The sequence below is a fragment of the Coptis chinensis genome, chromosome 4, assembly GCF_015680905.1.
Source record: "Coptis chinensis isolate HL-2020 chromosome 4, ASM1568090v1, whole genome shotgun sequence".
In the NCBI taxonomy this organism is placed as follows: domain Eukaryota; kingdom Viridiplantae; phylum Streptophyta; class Magnoliopsida; order Ranunculales; family Ranunculaceae; genus Coptis; species Coptis chinensis.
The window spans coordinates 31390189-31409248 of record NC_141459.1 but is presented as its reverse complement, the minus strand read 5'-3'; the positions used below and the strand labels follow the sequence as shown (position 1 = coordinate 31409248).

At 36.7% G+C, this 19060-nt stretch overlaps 2 protein-coding genes across 4 annotated transcripts in view; both read right to left on the bottom strand.

Annotated features, from left to right (window-relative positions):
* LOC147503185 (phosphoinositide phosphatase SAC7-like) overlaps positions 1-18435 on the bottom strand; it is a 30280-nt gene extending 11845 nt beyond the window's left edge. The window contains exons 1-15 of one of the 3 annotated variants that reach the window (XM_086607965.1): positions 18232-18435; positions 17721-17885; positions 17554-17637; positions 15276-15403; positions 15097-15188; positions 11816-11873; positions 11528-11584; positions 11374-11407; positions 11144-11224; positions 9813-9919; positions 9499-9585; positions 8873-8950; positions 5320-5390; positions 4690-4788; positions 31-130 (exon numbers count right to left, since the gene is read on the bottom strand). In XM_086607965.1, the coding sequence (XP_086464091.1) occupies positions 31-130; positions 4690-4788; positions 5320-5390; positions 8873-8950; positions 9499-9585; positions 9813-9919; positions 11144-11224; positions 11374-11407; positions 11528-11584; positions 11816-11873; positions 15097-15188; positions 15276-15403; positions 17554-17637; positions 17721-17865 (1221 nt within the window). In that variant the 5' untranslated portion in view covers positions 17866-17885; positions 18232-18435. Of the gene's footprint in view, positions 1-30; positions 131-4689; positions 4789-5319; positions 5391-8872; positions 8951-9498; positions 9586-9812; positions 9920-11143; positions 11225-11373; positions 11408-11527; positions 11585-11815; positions 11874-15096; positions 15189-15275; positions 15404-17553; positions 17638-17720 lie in introns of all 3 variants that reach the window. The other 2 variants (XM_086607963.1, XM_086607964.1) reach the window with 2 other exon arrangements.
* On the bottom strand, positions 913-3788 carry LOC147503186 (uncharacterized). Its single transcript, XM_086607961.1, has 4 exons — positions 2135-3788; positions 1729-2035; positions 1377-1638; positions 913-1295 (listed from the first exon to the last, which is right to left on the bottom strand). The coding sequence occupies exons 1-4, from the start codon at positions 3622-3624 to the stop codon at positions 1156-1158; spliced, it is 2199 nt and encodes a 732-aa protein (XP_086464087.1). The 5' UTR covers positions 3625-3788; the 3' UTR covers positions 913-1155.
* Positions 18436-19060: the final 625 nt, after the last annotated feature.

Genomic DNA, 19060 nt, shown 5'->3' with positions numbered 1-19060 from the left:
TGAAATATCCCCAAGACAGAGTTATCTTACCTGGGTAACATTTGTTCGGTCTAAACAATCAATGCAATTAGTCCTTCCAACTCCAAGTTGCTCCTCGATTTTCTCACCCTTCGCATTTAATAAAAAATACCTGTGATATGCCAATAGAAATCCAGAATGATGCTCCCACAGTCCACCAACATCGTTGTCAATTATTAATAAAAATGTATACCATTTCATAATCAAAAGAGAAAAAGAGAACACCAAAAAGAGATAATTGCTAGATCTTCTGTTTTTACAAGACAAATTTCGGTGTCGCACTATATTTTCTTTTTTTAAAAGATTGAAAGAAACTAGAAAGAGACAATTGCTAGATCTTCTTTGGCAAAGCTATAATCAAAGGTCAATAGCAGCTACAATCAAAGATAGTAGCCAGTTGTACCATCCAAGTAGAGCTTTCAGCTTTCACATTTGTTGTAGGTGTCAATATAAAGTGGATATCCATGTATTTTGACCGAGAAAATGTATCAAATTTGTACTACAACCAATGTTGTCAACTCCTTAATCGAAACGGGAATCGTTTTCCATTTTTACCGAATCGTAAATCGTATCGAATCGTAAGATTCAAGCCATATTATATATAGGGGTTGTAAATTTTTTATATATATAAATATACCATAAGAAAATTACTAGAAGAGTAATTATACCATATTATATATAGGGGTTGTAAATTTTTTCTTATTTGCACAGCACTAGAAGAGTCAGAGAATAGTTCTTCCATCATTCACAATGGATATAGGCACATAGAGACCATTCCATCAAATCATCAACAACAAAGATAGTTTATTTCAACAAAGAGAATTTATGTGTTATTGAAACTAGTGTTGTAATGCTATTGAAGCTAAATGAATATATCATTGTAATGAAATTAGATTCTTCAAAGATTTTTTCAATTACTTCTTCTCAATGATATAGCAAGTTTTTATCACTGAGTCTCACAAAAGACAACAAAACAAGAGTTTGAGAAGACAATCTCTACCATAGACATAGAGTATTTTCTTTTTAAAACCACAAAAACATACTACTAAGTTAGACTTAAATAACCATAAGTCATAACTCATAACACACTCAAAATTCTAAAAGACACTAATCATCAATTCCCAATTTATATATTCTTCAATCATCATCCATGCTAGACACATCCTCCTCGCTTTCGACTCCATCATCATCATCATCTTCACTTGTGTCTTCTTTCTCCTTTTCAACTTCTTGGACTTTCTCCTTTCCTTTATCTTTCAACCTTAAATCTCTCGGCCCTATAAAAAGATTGGAAATGTTTAATTACTTAAAAGAACATTATAAGAAAGACTTAAATAGGAAATTTTACACTTTTTTACCTCTCTTTTTCTTTTTTGAACTTTCCCCAACCTCAAAACATTCATGCACATCCATCCATGAATTATCGGTGGGAAGAAACGGTGTTTCCTTTTCCGTGATCCATTCATCATCCGATTCCATATCTTCCAAAGAGATTGGATCATAAGAGTCTCCATTCTCAACTCTTGTCTCTTGCCTAGCTTCCAATTGAAGATTGTACTTTACATACACCAAGTTACTAAGTCTTTGTTGCTCCAATCGATTTCTCTTCTTCGAATGAACCTAAAAATATACAAAACCATTATGAGACATAGAGACTAAGAGATAGCTAAATGTCTATTGAAACACTCAATAAGTTTGGCTCTCACGTACATGATCAAAGACACTCCAATTTCTTTCACAACCGGTGGCACTACAAGTACAACTCAAAATGCGAATGGCTAAAGTTTGAAGTTCCGGACAACTCCCTCCATAAGTGTCCCACCACAATGCCGGTTGCTTTTTATCCCTCAATTGAATAGTCATGGCACTACCAAACAAGTCTTCCGCATTGTGAAACTTCTCAAGTTGTCTATCTACCTTCAATCTCATTTGAAGTGTTGGGCACATAATTTCAATGCATTGGATGAGACCTTTTTTAACTTCATGGTCGGCTAAAAAGGTAGGTGAATAATGAAATCTAAAAAAAAAAGTATGCAACAAAATCCAAATAAGTGTTAACATAAGAAAAACATTACTTTGTGCATTAAAACAAATATAAGTTATGTAGTTAACTTACGTTGGATTAAAATAATATGCCGCCGCATGGAGAGGCCTATGCAATTGATAGTTCCACCTCTTTAGAACAATTTCCAAAACATCATGACATCTACTTGCTACTCCCTTGAAGTTGCTCAAAATCTTTTCTCTTGCTTTGTCCATTGCCTCATAAATGTAACCCATGGCCGGCTTGGCATCCCCATCAACTAGTCTCAATATTTTCACTAAAGGAAGCACACACTTGAGGCAATACTTGATGGCATCCCAAAAACGAGCATCCGCTAGAACTATTTGTTGGACATCATACCCAAGAGAACCTTTCTTGGAAAGAAGACTATCTTGCCATTCTTGACATGTAAACAATTGTTTTAATCCCTTCTTGCAAGTATGGATGCTTCTCAAAGTCAAGTAATTAGTTGCAAACCTTGTAACTCCGGGTCTAAGCAACTCTCTTCCTTTTGTACACTTCCTCATCTTGTTTAGAACCCATCCATGCCTATATATGAACACCGTTATTTTCCTTGCTTTTGAGATAGTATTAACATGTGTAGGTAACTCACCAATATCTTGAAGCATTAAGTTCAAGCAATGGGTGGCACATGGGTTCCAAAATATTGTCTTCCTCTTTTCCATCAACATTGCACCCGCACTAACATAAGCCGAAGCACCATCGGTTACCACTTGTACAACATTCTCTTCTCCAATTTCTTCAATAACACCATCTAAAAACTCAAAAAGATAATCCCCACTATGAGTCTCATCCGAGGTGTCAATGGACTTGAGAAAGAAAGTCCCTTTGGGACTATTGACAAGAAAGTTTGTGATTGATCGATTCTTTCCATCGGTCCACCCATCCGACATAATGGTACACCCTTTTAGATTCCATTCTTTCTTGTACTTTCCCATCAAGTCCACTTTAATTCTATTCACTTCTCTTACTAAGAATGTTGTCCTCACCTCATGGTAACTAGGTGGCTTAAATCCATTCCCAAACTTAGCAACATTTTGCAACATCTTGATAAAATAGTGATTCTTGACCAAATGAAATGGAAGAGCATTAGCATACAACATCCTAGCTACATCCACACAAAGATCATCTCTATCTTGCTTCTTCCAAATAGAATTCAAGGTAGTTGTAGTACCATTTGATTTCTTTTTTAATGGTTGAAACCTTTGAGCAAAAGCATCTAAAGCAAGTTTCCTTTTCTCACCTACAAGTTCCGCACCCCCTTCTTCATCTCCACCATCATACTCATCACCTAACAATTGCTTTTTCATCTTATTTTCCTCTAACAACTTAAAGAAAAACTCTTTTACACCACTTTTAACTTTAACATATGCAACAACATTTTCATGAGTACAAGCTAAATGATGTTTAAATCTAAAAACACCTCCCGAGTACTCTTTCCCACAATAGTTGCACTTAAGCTTTGCCTTTTTCCCATCACCCACTTTAGTGCAATATTTCCATGTAACATCATCTTGGGTTTCTTTCTTTTTCTTAGTCATGTTCAAATAGAAAACTAAAGTAGTAAAGAAATATAAGAAAAGAAACTTTGAATTTCACCTTAAGAGAAATGTTGAAAGCTTTGGAGTATAAGAAAGTAGAAACCCTAACAGAAATCCCCAAATCTCCATTCCACACTAATAATACTCTAATTTTCGAAATTTCTGAAAACATGGAGACATAATGGTTGAAATTTCTGAAAAAAAGCTGAAATTTCGTTGAAATTGGTCTAATTTTCGGAATAAAATATGGGCTAAAATTATAAAATTATATGGACCTGACCCAGGTCTTATAAAATTATAAGAAACCAATAAAACCCTTCGGTGGCTTTGTTAAAACAAAAGAAAAAAGATTGAGAAGGAGAGTTGCCGAAAAAAAAAAAAAAAAAAACTTACTGTAGAAGTAGAATTAGAAGAAGAAGAAGAAGAAGTAGCAGTAGAAGAAGAAGAAGTAGTAGAAAAAGAAGTAGAAGACTTACCTGTAAGTTCTTTGACTTCTTTCTCTTTTTTCTCTTCTTTTTTCTTCTGTTCTTGATTTGTATTGTTGCTGTCTTTTTGAATCGTTGGAATCGTTATTATTTCCGATTCCTACGATTTTGCGATTTGAATCCCGATTTTGTAACAATTTCTGTTATTAACGATTTGTTGGTACGATTTTGATCTTTTTGATTACGACTTGACTTGAGTCGTACGATTCAAGTCGAGAATCGTACGACTTTGATAACACTGACTACAACTCTTTATCCAAGATTCTAAGTAAATAAGAAAACAGCATCATTTGATTCTATCCTACCATGTCAATATCAATGTTTCCTCCACAATTTAATTTCATCAAGCAAGAACGAAATAGATTAAATAAACAGAGTAAATTATGCTCCGTTGGAATAAAACAAAAGGATGTACATTAAGGGAATAGAAACTTACAAGAACGGGAAAACAAATTAATTTAGTCAAAACAAAGAATAAAAGAAGTTTTAGCTTAAAGTAAGTTAACATATATTCCCCAACTTTAATTAGAATATGCCATTCAAAATATAATTGATTTGTATATACTCATGAAATACTCACCCGTTTTTCCTTAAGAAATCCTCCATTTGATTGAAAAGAATGGAGAGGCGCTCGAAATGAATATGACCGCAAATCCGATGAAAATCAAAATGCAGATACCTAAAGATAATCAGGGCAGCAGATGAACAAAAGAGGGAGGGGTATCAATAGACATGCAAACAGCCAATACGAGCACTGCGGTTATGGGTATAAGAACATTTTTTCCATTAAGATGAGGGTCCACAATGGACAGTATGAGGTTGGAAACAATTAAATTCAGAATTTCAGACTCTCCCCACGACTAAATGGGTAACTAGCAGATGTAGGAGAATCAAGCAGACTTTAAGGTTTTTAGAAATTTTATTACTCAATTATTTTGGCAAATACCAATTATCTTTCTCCAATATATATGCGACAATCGCATTGATGTTCTAAAAACATACAAGTAGAACCGGAACCACAAGCATTCGTTTTGGTTCACGGTTGTTGGGTATATATTACAATGATGGGCACTGAAACCATTTTTTTCTTTTTTGAACCAGAAACTATAGAAACTAGAACTGCACAAATTATGGGTCTAAATCCTTGAAGAGCAAGAAACGAGCCAACCCACTGAAACCAAAGTTGGGATGCATAGAAGAAAATATTTACCTCACATCTTCACTGATAATATGCTGCATTGCATTCGCATATTTCTCGCTCAAACGTCCCTCACTTCCATGCTAATGATAGAAAAAAGACTAGTAAGAACTAATCAGCTTAATAAGCATTCATACAAGCATGTGTAGGTATTAGCACATGAGTATTAAATCAGGTACTCAACGCGCAAACATCTTAAATATACTAATAATTTACTATACAAACTAGAACAAGAAATAAAATATATAACATATCTTGTGATCCTAGAAACTGTCATTAGAAATGTAAAATCACATTTGTTAGGCAACTAGATAAAAAGGGACACCTCCCTACCCAGACTCCCAAGAGTTACTGATGTAGAACATTAGTCGAGTCTGTCAGTGTCATAGGCGTGCGCCTATGTTCCCTCCATTTGTTATGGGCGTGAGCCCCTTAGTGGAGTCCAAGCCCATAATTCGAGTCCATTCGTTAGTTGGACACATGTCATGTTCATATTGGTTTATGCTTTCTAGGTTTACTTTAAATAACGGGATTGTAGTTAGGATTTTAGTAGTTGTGTTTGTGTGTGATTTGTGATTGAGAGATTCAATAAAAGAGTGATTTTTAGGTCGTCTTTTAATTATGTTTCAATTAAAATGTAGATTTAATTAAACTGAAGCTTCCGCCAGTAAGATCTACATTATTTGGTATCGGAGCAGATTAATCCCAGGGGTACTACTCATGGTACCGTTCACCGAAAATACTGTTCGCGAAACACTGTTCATCGGGTACTATTCACCACATCATTGTTCATCCAGGTTACTGTTCACGGAGCTTTTTTTTTTTCAAAAAGTCAATTTTTTTTGTTTTATTATGGTGAATAACAAAGCAACTCGAAGTCGTCCCCCATCCATGGATACTCGCATCTTTCGGTTAGAGGAAAACATGAAAAACATGACATAGATGTTTCAGAACTTTACTGCAACAATGGCCACAGTACAGAGAGAGGCGCAACAGCCGCCACCACCACCGAATAATGGTTCAGTGGCTAGTACTGATGATGCGTCATCGCAGAGTAATGGTACAGTCCCTCTTCGAAACCCTTTTGCGCCTATTGATCCAGCGACTAATGGTGAGGACAGAGTTGTGGGAGTAAATAACAACAATGAAGTTCATCAGGCGGATGAAGTAGTTGATCGTATACCACCTATTATTGGTATTGGTCAAGATGATGACGGTGTTGGAGAGCTCCATGTGCGAGTTCCACCCATAGTGCCACCACCAGTCCACCAGCTATCTGTCGTGCTCCCCCAAGGGCCACAAGATTCGATTTTTCAGCCAAGGTTAAACCCTAATGGCCAAAATCAAGGGCTACCAATGCAAGAGGCAGCTAGAGGCGTGCGTCTTTCTCCACAAGGGTGTGAGATTCCACGTGTTAATCAAGTTCGAGGCAGAGGTCGTGGTAACCAACGTCCTGTGCAACGTTGGGTTGATGGTGATAGGAATTTTTGGGAACAACCCATTCCTCGCAATGCAATGCAAGGCAAGAGAATAGGGGTCGGTCTCTATCTCCTCCTCCTTCTCCTTCTGCTGATCGAAGTGTTCGTAGGCCAGACCGTGACCCTAACCGTCAGGCAAGTGATTTTGAAAAGTATGACCATTTTAATTATTTTGATGAAGATCATGGTGTTCAGAATATTGATAATGGGGTTGTTGATGTTAATCGTTTCCTCCGAATATTGAAGAGGAGTCAGGCGGGTGATATTAAAATTGATGTGCCTACTTTTGATGGTAAACTCGATCCTGACGAGTTTATTGATTGGCTTAATCAAATTGAAAAGGCCTTTGATTATAAAAACTTAGATGATGGAAAGAAGGTTAAATTAGTAGCTACTAAGTTGAAGGGTTATGCTTTAGTGTGGTGGGATGAATTAAATATGCGGAGGGTTAATCAAGGTTACAGGCGTGTTTGCACTTGGGCTAGTATGCGCCGAGAGTTACATGTGCATTTTGTTCCTAAACAGTACCATCAAGATTTGTTCATTCGTCTACAGAATTTGAAACAACAGTTGTCGTCGGTTCAAGAATATACTGAGCAATTTCAATTGTGGTGATGTATACAAGAATGAAAAGCTTTTGCATATTGGTGGGTTTCATGTCAACAAGCTTCTTCAACATGGGGAGAGTGATGTAGAACATTAGTCGAGTCTGTCAGTGTCATAGGCGTGCGCCTATGTTCCCTCTACATTTCATGGGCGTGAGCCCCTTAGTTGAGTCCAAGCCCATGGTTCGAGTCCATTAGTTAGTTGGACACATGTCGTGTTGGAACTGACTGGCGGAAGCTTCAGTTTAATTGAATCTACACTTTAATTGAAGCACAATTTAAAAAAGACCTAAAATCACTCTTTTATTGAATCTCTCAATCACAAATCACACACATAAACACAACTCCTGAAACCCTAACTACAAGCCCGTTATTTAAAGTAAACCTAGAAAGCATAAACCAATAAGAACACGACATGTGTCCAACTAACTAATGGACTCGAACCATGGGCTTGGACTCCACTAAGGGGCTCACGCCCATAACATATAGGGGGAACATAGGCACACACGCCTATGACACTGACAGACTTGACTAATGTTCTACATCAGTTACCCTACACAAACAAACCCATCAATCAAGTAGTCCATGCGATCATGACAATGCATTTAATGCAATAACATAATATTAGCACTTGCACACAAGCAACTATACATGAACACTTGTACAATTCTTGTAGTCTGTGAAACACGCATGCAAGACCAGATTGCATGGACCGTCACAAGACATTTACCTAACAATGGTCACAGTTCTAAACAAACCTCAACTGTAGCATCTGACAATACCATACAGAAGCTATGGCATTCTCTTATAGGTACCTTTTGGAATGATAATCTACCTCCATTGAATGAACAACAGCGCCTTTACCTTTTGGCATTACAGGAATGGTCGCATTTTAATCTAATGTGTCCATCTCAACATGCACATCTCTAGAATGAGCACTTTTTTCAGAGATGTCTGTGTCTAATCTTGACAGACACTGTTTCTTAATGATTGTGTACCCATTTTCCAAGTTACACTGACACGGATACACATGGCAGTATCCAACAGGGATACGAAGTGTCAGACACGGCAAAATATCAAAAAAAGAGGTATATCATATACAATGTGTCTGTTGTGTCCGTCATGCACAAGTATCCAACATGTGATTAATTTCAAAATATGCCGTGTCCATGTAACATAGCCCATTCCTACTAGGTTCCATCTGTAAAACTTAGATCGTGACGAAACAATCACAAACGTCCACGACCAATGAACCACTGTAACCAATCCAATCCGGCACACCCACTCATCTGATGATCTAACTGCGAAAAAACCTCGGTTCACAGCTGTTGACTTGAAATTACAGCAAAGGAGTATGTAAAAATTAAAAAAATAATAATAATAAAAACAAGAAAAAATCTCGCATTCATTTTGAAACAAATAAACAGTAAGGGGGGGTGGGGTGGGGGGGGTGGGGTGGGGGCGATGCAGATGGAAGCGTACCGTATTGACAAGATCAACAGCTAAAATGGAACCATATCTTTTTCTTAAATCCAAAAAGTGGCGCTCAACTACTCGTGGCTGCAACACAGAATGAGATAGCATTAAGCATATGCATAACCGCTAAAACCCAACTTGAAGAAAACTTACGTGCACTACAGCACTAATATTCAGCAAAAATTGTAATTTTTTCTGTCTAGGAATTTTACTATTCCAATTTGCTGTGGTTGTCTAAACCTAATAGTCCCACCATTTCCTGTATCTATTATCAGGAGTGTCAATCATGAGGGGAATTGGCTGAAACAGAGGCCTCTAAGAAATATAGAAAAGGAAGTTATTCTGTGATTAAAGGCTTCTAGGATCGTTGGTCTAATGTCTTCAATGAGTTTTAAAGGCAACCTTTGTTCCTTCTGACGCTAGGGGGGACTCCAAAGTTCTACAGATCTCAGATTTGGGGTGCTGAATTGCATTTAAGATTTTATAATTTTTTTTTTTTCTTGTCCATTTTCAGTCCTGTAATTGTAGGCCTTCTCAGCTTACGTGTTTGCTTCTTTTTGATGAAATTTCATTTTATCCTGCCTAAAAAAAATTAAAAAAAAAACAGAAAACAGAAAAAGAGAAATACTCACCGCTTCCTCAAGTTTCACAATCTCAAATTTAGGTTTATATGTCAAATCAACAATTTGCTCCCATAATAATGGAATAGACCCTCTAACCTGAAAAGAGCCAATATCAGTATATTAAAACTTGTAATGCTGAAATTACAGTAATCACTATTAGAAACAATACTGAATTTGTTTCCCACAAAGAACCATCAAATCATATATGCACTAGCCAAGAGCGATCTATGACACACCATATCACCCAAATGAAAAGAAAGGCTGTCATGGTCTCCACACACCAACTGTTACCTGTAAAATATAGACGCAAACTTGTACATTACCTGAATAAATGACGCTGTGAATCCATTCAATTGTACAATTTGCTCACTTTCCACAAAATTCGCAACATATCCATCAGAATCAGCACCTCTTCTCCACATTCTTGTACCTTCCACATATGAACACTTCATTAGCTATGAGATCAGCTTATATGCAGATATCAGTGAGAGTAGTCATTTAATGACAATCAAAAGGTCCAGCCCTTAAAAAGATTCAAATCAAATATAAGGTTATTTGAAGTCCGATCTCTACCTCTATGAACAGTAAAATTTTAAGAACTAACTTAAATTAGTGACAAGATATGTAGGGATCCACATAATAAAGAAAATTACAAAAAACATGGAAGAAAAAAACTGATACAAAAATACAATTTGTTGATTCTAGAAGATGTGCTTAGAATTATTAAAGATGGGCATCCAACTTAAAACCAATTGGTGATAGGTGGAGAGGCCCCAAGGCTCATATATTTTTATGCGTGGCTTAGCATATCCCATGTGGGACTAAACATTTTAACAAGCCACCTCACATGTGGCATTACTTGAGTCTAACACGTGGACAAACACATTTGGCTTATGTGGACTAAACAACAACACAATAGCCCACTCCGATACTATATTAAAGATGGGCATCCAACTTAAAACCAATAGGTGATAAGTAAAGAGGCACCAAGAATTATAGAATTATATATTTTTATATGTTTAACAAATCCCATGTGGGACTAAATTGGGGATTAATTGGACACATTCAACTTTCGCTAACAACAAAATCAATAATAATAATTATTATTATTATTATTTCAAATTATTGCTTCTCTTTGTAATAATTATGATTATTCAACCCTTGTTTAAATATAAAGGACAGAATTTCTCTAGCCATAATAAACAGTGTGAAGGGCATTTGAGAGGTGTTTGATGTAAGGCTACTGAGCCTTAATTTGTTAGTTTTCCATGAACATTCATGATTGTCACTTTTGACAAAATACAAAAGTAACAATACAGCCATAAAAGAAGATCTTTGCTATCATATTCTGTAAACGCAATTTCAGTCGCATAAAGTATGGCCACCAAAAAAGTTAAAAAATACCAGTTTTGTAATTTTTTTCATATAAACAGAATTTGACGTCAGAAGGTCGTGTAAAAGGTGGCAGAACCTAAACAAAAACTTATCAAGAAAATAATAATTACATCAATAAATAGGTACAAAATACAATCCCGGATAATTAACTGCAAGAGAAAATCGATACAGAAGCTTAGAATACCATTAAGTACCTTATCAGCAGGAAAATAAATAAATAAATAAAATAACTGATATCCAACTCCAAGAATTGTATTACCTGTTCTTCTGGTGCATCTTCGTGCAATCAGGGTAACATCAATGGTATCTTTTCCTATTGCTGCCTGAAAGTTCTGAAAAGCTATATAGCAGTTAAGGTACAACTCCAAACAGAAAAGGAGAGAAGCAAAGCTAAACTGTCGTGGACCTAAACTAACTGTCGCGAATTTAAAATGGCCTACTTAAAATACAGTAAATGAAAAGTTGCAAATAAGCCATATATAAGGATACTCCCTTGAATCACTGGAAGCAAATATTGATCAAGCTGCATAGACAACATTTAAAAAGAACAATGTCAGAAATCAAAGGGATGCGAGTATATGACAGTAAGAGATGAGGGGAGTGTATTGTATGTCTGTACATAATAATGCCACAGAAAACCGACCTTGTTATCGATGAGACTTTCCAGCATGTAGTTATTCCAGACAAACTTAGGATCTGCCTGCTTGAGAAGCAGAAACAACATTTGATAAAGCGTCCCAAGGAGACAGTCTTAAACCACATCCATGCTAAGCATTATTACAATGAAAACCCATAACCCAATTTATCCACCAAATTAAGTAGGATTCTTGACAAGTCAAGATATTACTCTAGTAGAAAAAGGAAGAGTGGTTTTGACAAGTGAACCCCAAGGAGCACACAAATCATTTCAACCATCATAGAAAAGGCTTACCTGTCTCCAAAGGGGAAGCAGCTTAGACTCGTCCCCCAAACTGTGCAATCTTTGCGCACTGAAAGACAGCATCATTAGAGGTAGAAACTACAAACAACCTTATTATCACATCCTAGAACCAAAGGAGTATCCAACAACATGATTGTTGTTATTCAAAGAAAAAGGAACGAAGGTTTGATATTAATGTTAGTATAGCCCCACATGGGATAATTTAAACCATGCATTACAGTCTGGACAGTTTAAGTGAAATTAATTGCTAATCGGTCCAGGAGCGATTAGTGATTAGGCCTAGTGATCGGAATTAATCAGGGACTAATCGAGAACTAATTGGGGGATTGTCGTGAATAAGAATTCTCCCCTCCCTAGGTAACACATAACACATTTGCCACATAAAACTAATAGCTTTAATGATAATGCATATTGAAGTGAAATGAAAAGGACAAATACAATCAACAATCACCATAAAACAAAAGAAAGTCAGATAAGTTCTTAAGTTTCACTAATAAAGTTCAAAGTACAAGCAAGCTGCAACCTGGTCTACATATATCTTTTAGCATTTTCTAGTTAGGGAATTTTGTGATTGAACTGTTAAAGTTGTGGGATTTTTGGTTTACATATATCATGGGATATCCGTTTTCCTTTAAAAAAACACCCCACAACTTAACAACTTTTAATAGCCAATTTTCCACAAGCAATTTTAGCACCGATTAATCGGATTAAAAAAATCGCCGATTAATAAATCCCTAGCGCATAGCAATTACTCGTCGCTTAAAGTGCACCGGTTACAGTATATAATTCCTGAGGCCGCTCCAATTGGTTTTGAGTTGGAAGCACCAATGTTTTATATGGTATTAGAGCGGGTTCCAGCAATCCAGCCGCTTTGGATCTGTTTCATTTTCGATGACCAGTTTTAAATCCAGGTTTGCATCGACCTTATGGTTTGTTTTGATGTTTAGATCTTGCACAATCAGTTCTTGAGGTTCATCTCTAATTTGGCTCTTCAACGCGCAAGTAGATGAATTCCTCTCTTCTTTTTTTAGTTCACTCATATAAGCTCCTAAGCAAGGTTCAGATCTCCTTCATTTTCTATTGCAGCCCTCTGTGTTTGATCAAATACTCCATGGCTATGATCATCCAAGTATTGACAAGGTATTATAGTGTTTTTCACCTCTTTTCAAACATCTGCATTGTGGTCACCATTTTTTGGTATCTTCATCATTTCTTAAGCTTGTCTATCAGCCTTCCATTTGTTTGATGAAATACATGACCGCGTAATCACTTGGTCCTGACCATTGTATGTTCGGCTAAATGTATGATTGAGTTGAAGAAGTCACATATTTCCTTAATCTTGGGATTCCTAATAATGTTGTTGTTGGACATGCCTAGACAAAATTTTAAAACTTTACAAGTGCAGGGACTGCGTTCATAATTGTCATTGCTTACACCGAGTTAATGATAAATGTTGATTTTAGAGGAGGTGAGGGAACTTATATCCAAGGAGTTATCTCCAAGTTTAAGATGGTAACAGAGCAAACGTTATCGTGTTTGGCCCATAGGGCCTCCATGTCACCCTAGTATGTTCTCCACGTGTTAGGCTCAAGTAATGCCACATGTGAGGGGGCATGTTGAGATGTTAGTATAGTCCCACATGGATAATTAAAGCCTTAAATTACATTGTATAATTCCGAAATAATGAACCAAAAAACCCACCCTCATTTCAAAAACACTCTTAAGGACAATAGTTGACTTTTTTCCGAAAAAAACAATAGTACCCTGGTATGCACAGGTGTCGGTGCATACTACCTTAGGTATGCACTGACGTCTGTGTATACCAAGCATCACAAAGAAAATGGTATGCACAAGTGTCAGTGCATACCACCTCTTGGTATGCGAAGTATGCACCAACGTCTGTGCATACCAAGCATCACAAAGAAATGGTATGCACAAGTGTTAGTGCATACCACCTCTTGGTATGCGAAGTATGCACCAGTACGTCTGTGCATACCATGCATCACAAAGAAAATGGTATGCACAAGTGTCAATGCATACCACCTCTTGGTATGCGAAGTATGCACCGACGTCTGTGCATACCAAACATAGAAGGGTAAAATTGGAAAGACAAAAAAATAAAAATAAAAAGTCAAATTTGTCCTTATTAGTAATTAAAACGTGAAATCTGGTTTTTCTAGTAGTTATAAGCCAAAAAATGTCCTTATCAACGGTTTCTAAACCCAGTTGTCCTAGACTTAGACTATGATTAAAATTGGAAATTGGGCCTTTTGGCTTATTTCTTGTAATAATTAATACTGTCAAAAAACTTATGGACTAGAAAAGTATCTTACAATCAAGTCCGGGGAAAAAAAAGAGGGATCTTATAAGCAAAGAATAAGGAACCAAAACTTTGAGCAGAAATAATATAACTTTTTAAACCGATATGATCAGACACTTCTTCCTCGAGCATAAGAGTTGGATTATGAAGGGCTAAATACACATTTGACTAAGTTCATATTGAAGGTGTCCAGTGGCCTAATGATCAAGCCTTTGGAGGTTGGGGTGTTGGCCCAAAGTCTTGGGAATCTTTCCCACCTTCATCTGGGAAAAGCGGATTTATAAGGATTTGGACTAAATTCTAACTATCAAAAGAAAAATATATCTTGACAAGGTAAACTTTGAATCATCCTCAATATTTATAACGGATTGGGAAGCTATAGTATAGCTTTGATGTAACTACTTATGGGTAGTGTGAACCTCTCATACTTATATTCTAATAAAATCTTGTTTTATCGACCAAAAGAAAAGAAAAATAAATGCTTATTAAACAGCATGCACAGACCATTTGAACTGTTCCTATGGCTTCATGAGACATTTTCGCTTTTCAAAGGCCGCTCATCTGGGTGAAATGAAAATAAATTTAAAAATCCAGACAGAATACATGAAATTTGCAACAAATGCATGCATTCAGAAAACTTATAGAATTATAAGTGCGGGAATATGTTTCAAGAAAGTATTCTTTGAAATTATCATATGTTATTATAGTTTCCTAGTCAGACTCCTCATTTGGGCTTTTGTGTCAACTATTAAACAGTTATTTGCATTACGAAAAGGTAATTAGTAAATTTAGCTAAACACGTGTGCTGTCTTGATTACCAGGCTGGAAGCTAAATAGTAAATAGGATATGACATTCAAAAATAAGTTGGTCTACCCAAATGGTGATGGGTGACCCCATATTGCTACCTCGATGGAAAAGAGAAGAACAAAATGTGCAAGGAATATCACATACTTGAGTGTTAAATTGACATCATAGGAGAAATATAATCCAGAAGTCCTCTCAGCAGCACTTAGAAGCAAAGACAATTCAGTCTCCATCTTTTTCTGTCAAAAATGGCAAATTGACAAGTTCAAAATCAGCAGACTAGCACAATTGCTACCACTAGTACTGAAAGTGCAAACTTGTCTTACCTGTTCCATGGGGGACCGTTTTAGAGAATGATCACATGGCAAAACTTTTAAGGATGAAACTTTGAAAATGGGATACCCCAGGTAGGATCCAACACACTCTTGCTCAGTTATCACTAATACATACACCCCTGCAAACATTTCGGGAAAAGAGGTCAATATCATCTATTGTTCAAATAAGCACAGGTATTCCACAAACTAAAAAACCAGTGATAAAGAGAACGATCAGATTTTAGTTCAACTTGAACCATGAGAAATTGAAAACGAAGTCATGTTTGAAAACAAAGTTAACTTGAACCAATACTTGTCTCTGAAAGAGTGAATATGAGCAATATACAAACGAACAAAAGAATGTGGGGAGGGATGGGAATGGATACAATTGTTTTTTTTTCTTTTTTAATTCTATAAAACAAAAGATATTGGTATAATACTAGCAATTATATCAATGCTTAGACAAATCACAAGGAGACCAAAAAAGGTCCCACACCTACACCCAACAGAAACAAACCAGCATCAACAACAACAACAACAAACCATGGACTGCCACCATGTCAGCACAAAGAACATCAATTAATCCACTTTCCACCCCCTCCTGCCATCAACACCACCATATTACACCATGTAACAAGCCTCGTCATCCCATTCTTCTTCCTACCCCTATTCATCCGAGCACTCAAAGTTCAACTACAGTCGTTTGCCAGACCATCAAAAAGCTCCACTGTCCTCCGTTGTATGCCTTCCTCTCCACTTCTACCATATGCCTTCCTCTGTTACCAATCAAGTTAAGAATCTTACCTTTACTATTATTGAAACTGACCCCCCCTCAATTTCTACGGAAGCCAATAATTGATCTTCCTCTTCTACATAATTGATCGGTTATTTAACTTTCATCTTAATCTCCTTATCAGTTTCCAACACCACCACTTCGTTGCTGCTTTTACTTATAATGTTAGCTAAAATTACCCAGTCTTTATTCCATTCACGAAATCTGTTCCCCCCACCTCAAGAAACTACCTGACTCCTCAACCACCTTCTTTCTTTCACCCTTTTGAGCGCATGTGAAGCTGTGATAGTCCTTCAGCCTTCTGTCTTCATCATGTCTAATCTCCCCGTTCTTGGCTTCCTCTAAGATAGCTTCCAAACGCTCGATCACGGACCTGTTGTCCTCATAAAGTTTGTAGAAATACCTTTTCTTAGTCTTCATAGTGAGCCCTCTAAGAATTGGGTTTGGTCCATCACCCTTCTTACTTAAGCCCCATGTGGAGAAGACCCTTTTAGTTTTCGACCCACTACCCAGACCAGATGTGGATGTCTTATAGTCGTATTGTTGGAACTTTTGGGACCCCATGTATTGGGCTGTCAAAGTCCTGGCCCAACATATCAATCAAACCTCAACCCACCGGTGCTAAGTTTTGAAATTTGAACTTGTCTCACTAATCCCTATGGCCCAACCTCAGTCCCTAGCTGTAAACTAGTTGCTAAAGTACAACCTGAAGAAATAAGACACATACCACCAAGATTGTCAACCTTTTTGCCTACCATTCCTGAATCCTGCATTAAATGAAATGCCCCTATGCCCTCCTCACCTTCTTTAGTACCCAAGTTATCCCCAGAGGTAATGTCGTCAGCAGGACCTTCCAACCATATTATCCACTTGGCACCTTTGTAGCCATCTTGTCATCTTCTCCAAATCTGCACTGCTGTACATGCCTGTCCTGTCTGTGCTTCCTGCCTAGCAACGCAGAGCATCCAGCTCCACCAAGACTTTTCGGCTTCCAGGCTTCCCATTAGCAACGCCACTTAATCAACTTCCTTAACACCCCACATATGGTAAACACTTGTGTAGTGATGTTCTCATGCCAAAAAGTAATCAAATAAGGTAGACCCCACCTGGTTATTCTCTCAAACCGTTAATCCAGCAAGATATTGATATCTGCATCCCACTCCCCAAATGCCAAACCCACACTTTCATGTTGCACTTCTCAAACTTCCAGCATAGCTTTTTTAATCTTTGTACCGAAAACAAATACTACTTGTACAAATTCTTAAACTAATGTTTCCACCTCAATTAATAATGTTATGGCTTTATGGGCAATAACTAATGGTAATCCTTTGTGAACTTTCTAAAAAGCGGTTAAACTGTTCAATCACGTAGCATGATTCAATGGAATGATAATGAAACTTATAAAGTAAGCTAGTTAGTACCTACTAAAAAGATAAATGAAACTGTCCTAGATCATAGAGTTAAGTAATTGAAGTCCTACGTGAAATAATTCCTTACCTGCCAAAAGCTTTAGCATCCCAACTACACCAAAAATTGTTTGAGTTTTCGGAGCCCTGACAGATGTGAGTTGCGGAAGCTCCTCTGTAAACAAAATACATTTACAAACAGGAATATAATTGCAAATTAACACCACGCTAATGATCTACCATTTGTCAGTAACTCACCAATCAAATTCATTGATCCATCGACACGACTAATTGCCAAACAAGTCCCAGAACTACCTTGAGTTGGTTCAACAACATATTGATCAGGGAACTCCCATAATCGCATTCGTGTGTAAAGCTTTTCCTTTGAATCAACTCTTTCCATTATAACAGGAGCCCAATTTGCTATGAATAATAATAATAATCAAAGAAGATCTAAACTGAAATCATACTTTTAATCAATCAATCAATATAATAATAATTGTGGATTAACCTTTTTTACGGAAACGAGAGGGAGATTTGTGGCGAGAAATAAAAAGAGGTTGAGTGAGTGATGAGAGTGAGGAAAGAGAATAATAATTAGAATTATAAATACTAGGAGGGACGAGAATGTTGGATCTACTACAAATTAATGATTGGTGTCCAGCGCAGGAGCATAATAGCCCTAACGACGACAGCATGCACAATATTATTATTCCTTTGTTGTTGCACTGCTTCTAGTACTAGTTCTAAATCTGGAGGGAGACACTACCTTTTTACATGAGCCGGCCGGCTACTTTTTCAATTTTTAATCCCATAACCGATAAAAAAATGGTTTGGATTTTGGTGATTTTGTTTGCCTCCACCAACCCGAACCGATAAGATATTGGTTTGGTTTCAATTTTGCCCTCCACCGAACCGATATGATGACATTTTAGTAATATTTAATTTTGTATATGTTTATCAAATGTGGCTTAAATTAATTTATTTAATTTAGAATTTAATTGATTTTATAGTTTTCGGTTCGATTCGATTTCGAATTGCAATATATTTTATCGGTTCGGTTTTAGATTCCCAATTTTCTTATCAGGGTTTAAATTTTCTAAAACCCGACTCAAACCGATCATTGACAACCCTACGTGGCCATCTCCACTAGACTAGAATTATAGAGAGGATGCACTCTGAAATATTGGCATGTCCTCCTCCATCTTTTTTTAGGACATTTTGTAACCAAGGTGGAGCCAGCAATATAAATTAAAATTTTACATATTTCTTCAATTGCAAAAAATAATGTGTAAATTTAAATTTTCACATGTAAATGTACACAGAAAAATAAGGTAAATACAAATTTATATATGACGATGTCAGCCCGATTTGTTGTCGAGCAAAAATTATTAATGAAGATTATTGATGGTTTAGCCTGGTTTTATTTAAATCCGTAATTAAAATTTAGGGTGGACTTGGGCCGAACTATTATTGGGTTTGTCCTTGGGCCGCAATCCGCTGAAGGAGAGTGAGGAGACATTTAGTAGGGGCTTTGATTTGGCTGGTCGAGCCTGGTATTTCCATCTCCAGAACACCAGCTCTCTCCATAATTTCTG

Bases quoted from the DNA above. Each gene is read 5' to 3' on its own strand.
- LOC147503186 (XM_086607961.1), bottom strand. From the start codon at position 3,624: ATGACTAAGAAAAAGAAAGAAACCCAAGATGATGTTACATGGAAATAT. The intron at 2,036-2,134 runs GTAAGTTAACTA...TTTTTTTTTTAG, and splicing joins GCATATTATTTTAATCCAAC to ATTTCATTATTCACCTACCT. The intron at 1,639-1,728 runs GTACGTGAGAGC...GTATATTTTTAG, and splicing joins ATTGGAGTGTCTTTGATCAT to GTTCATTCGAAGAAGAGAAA.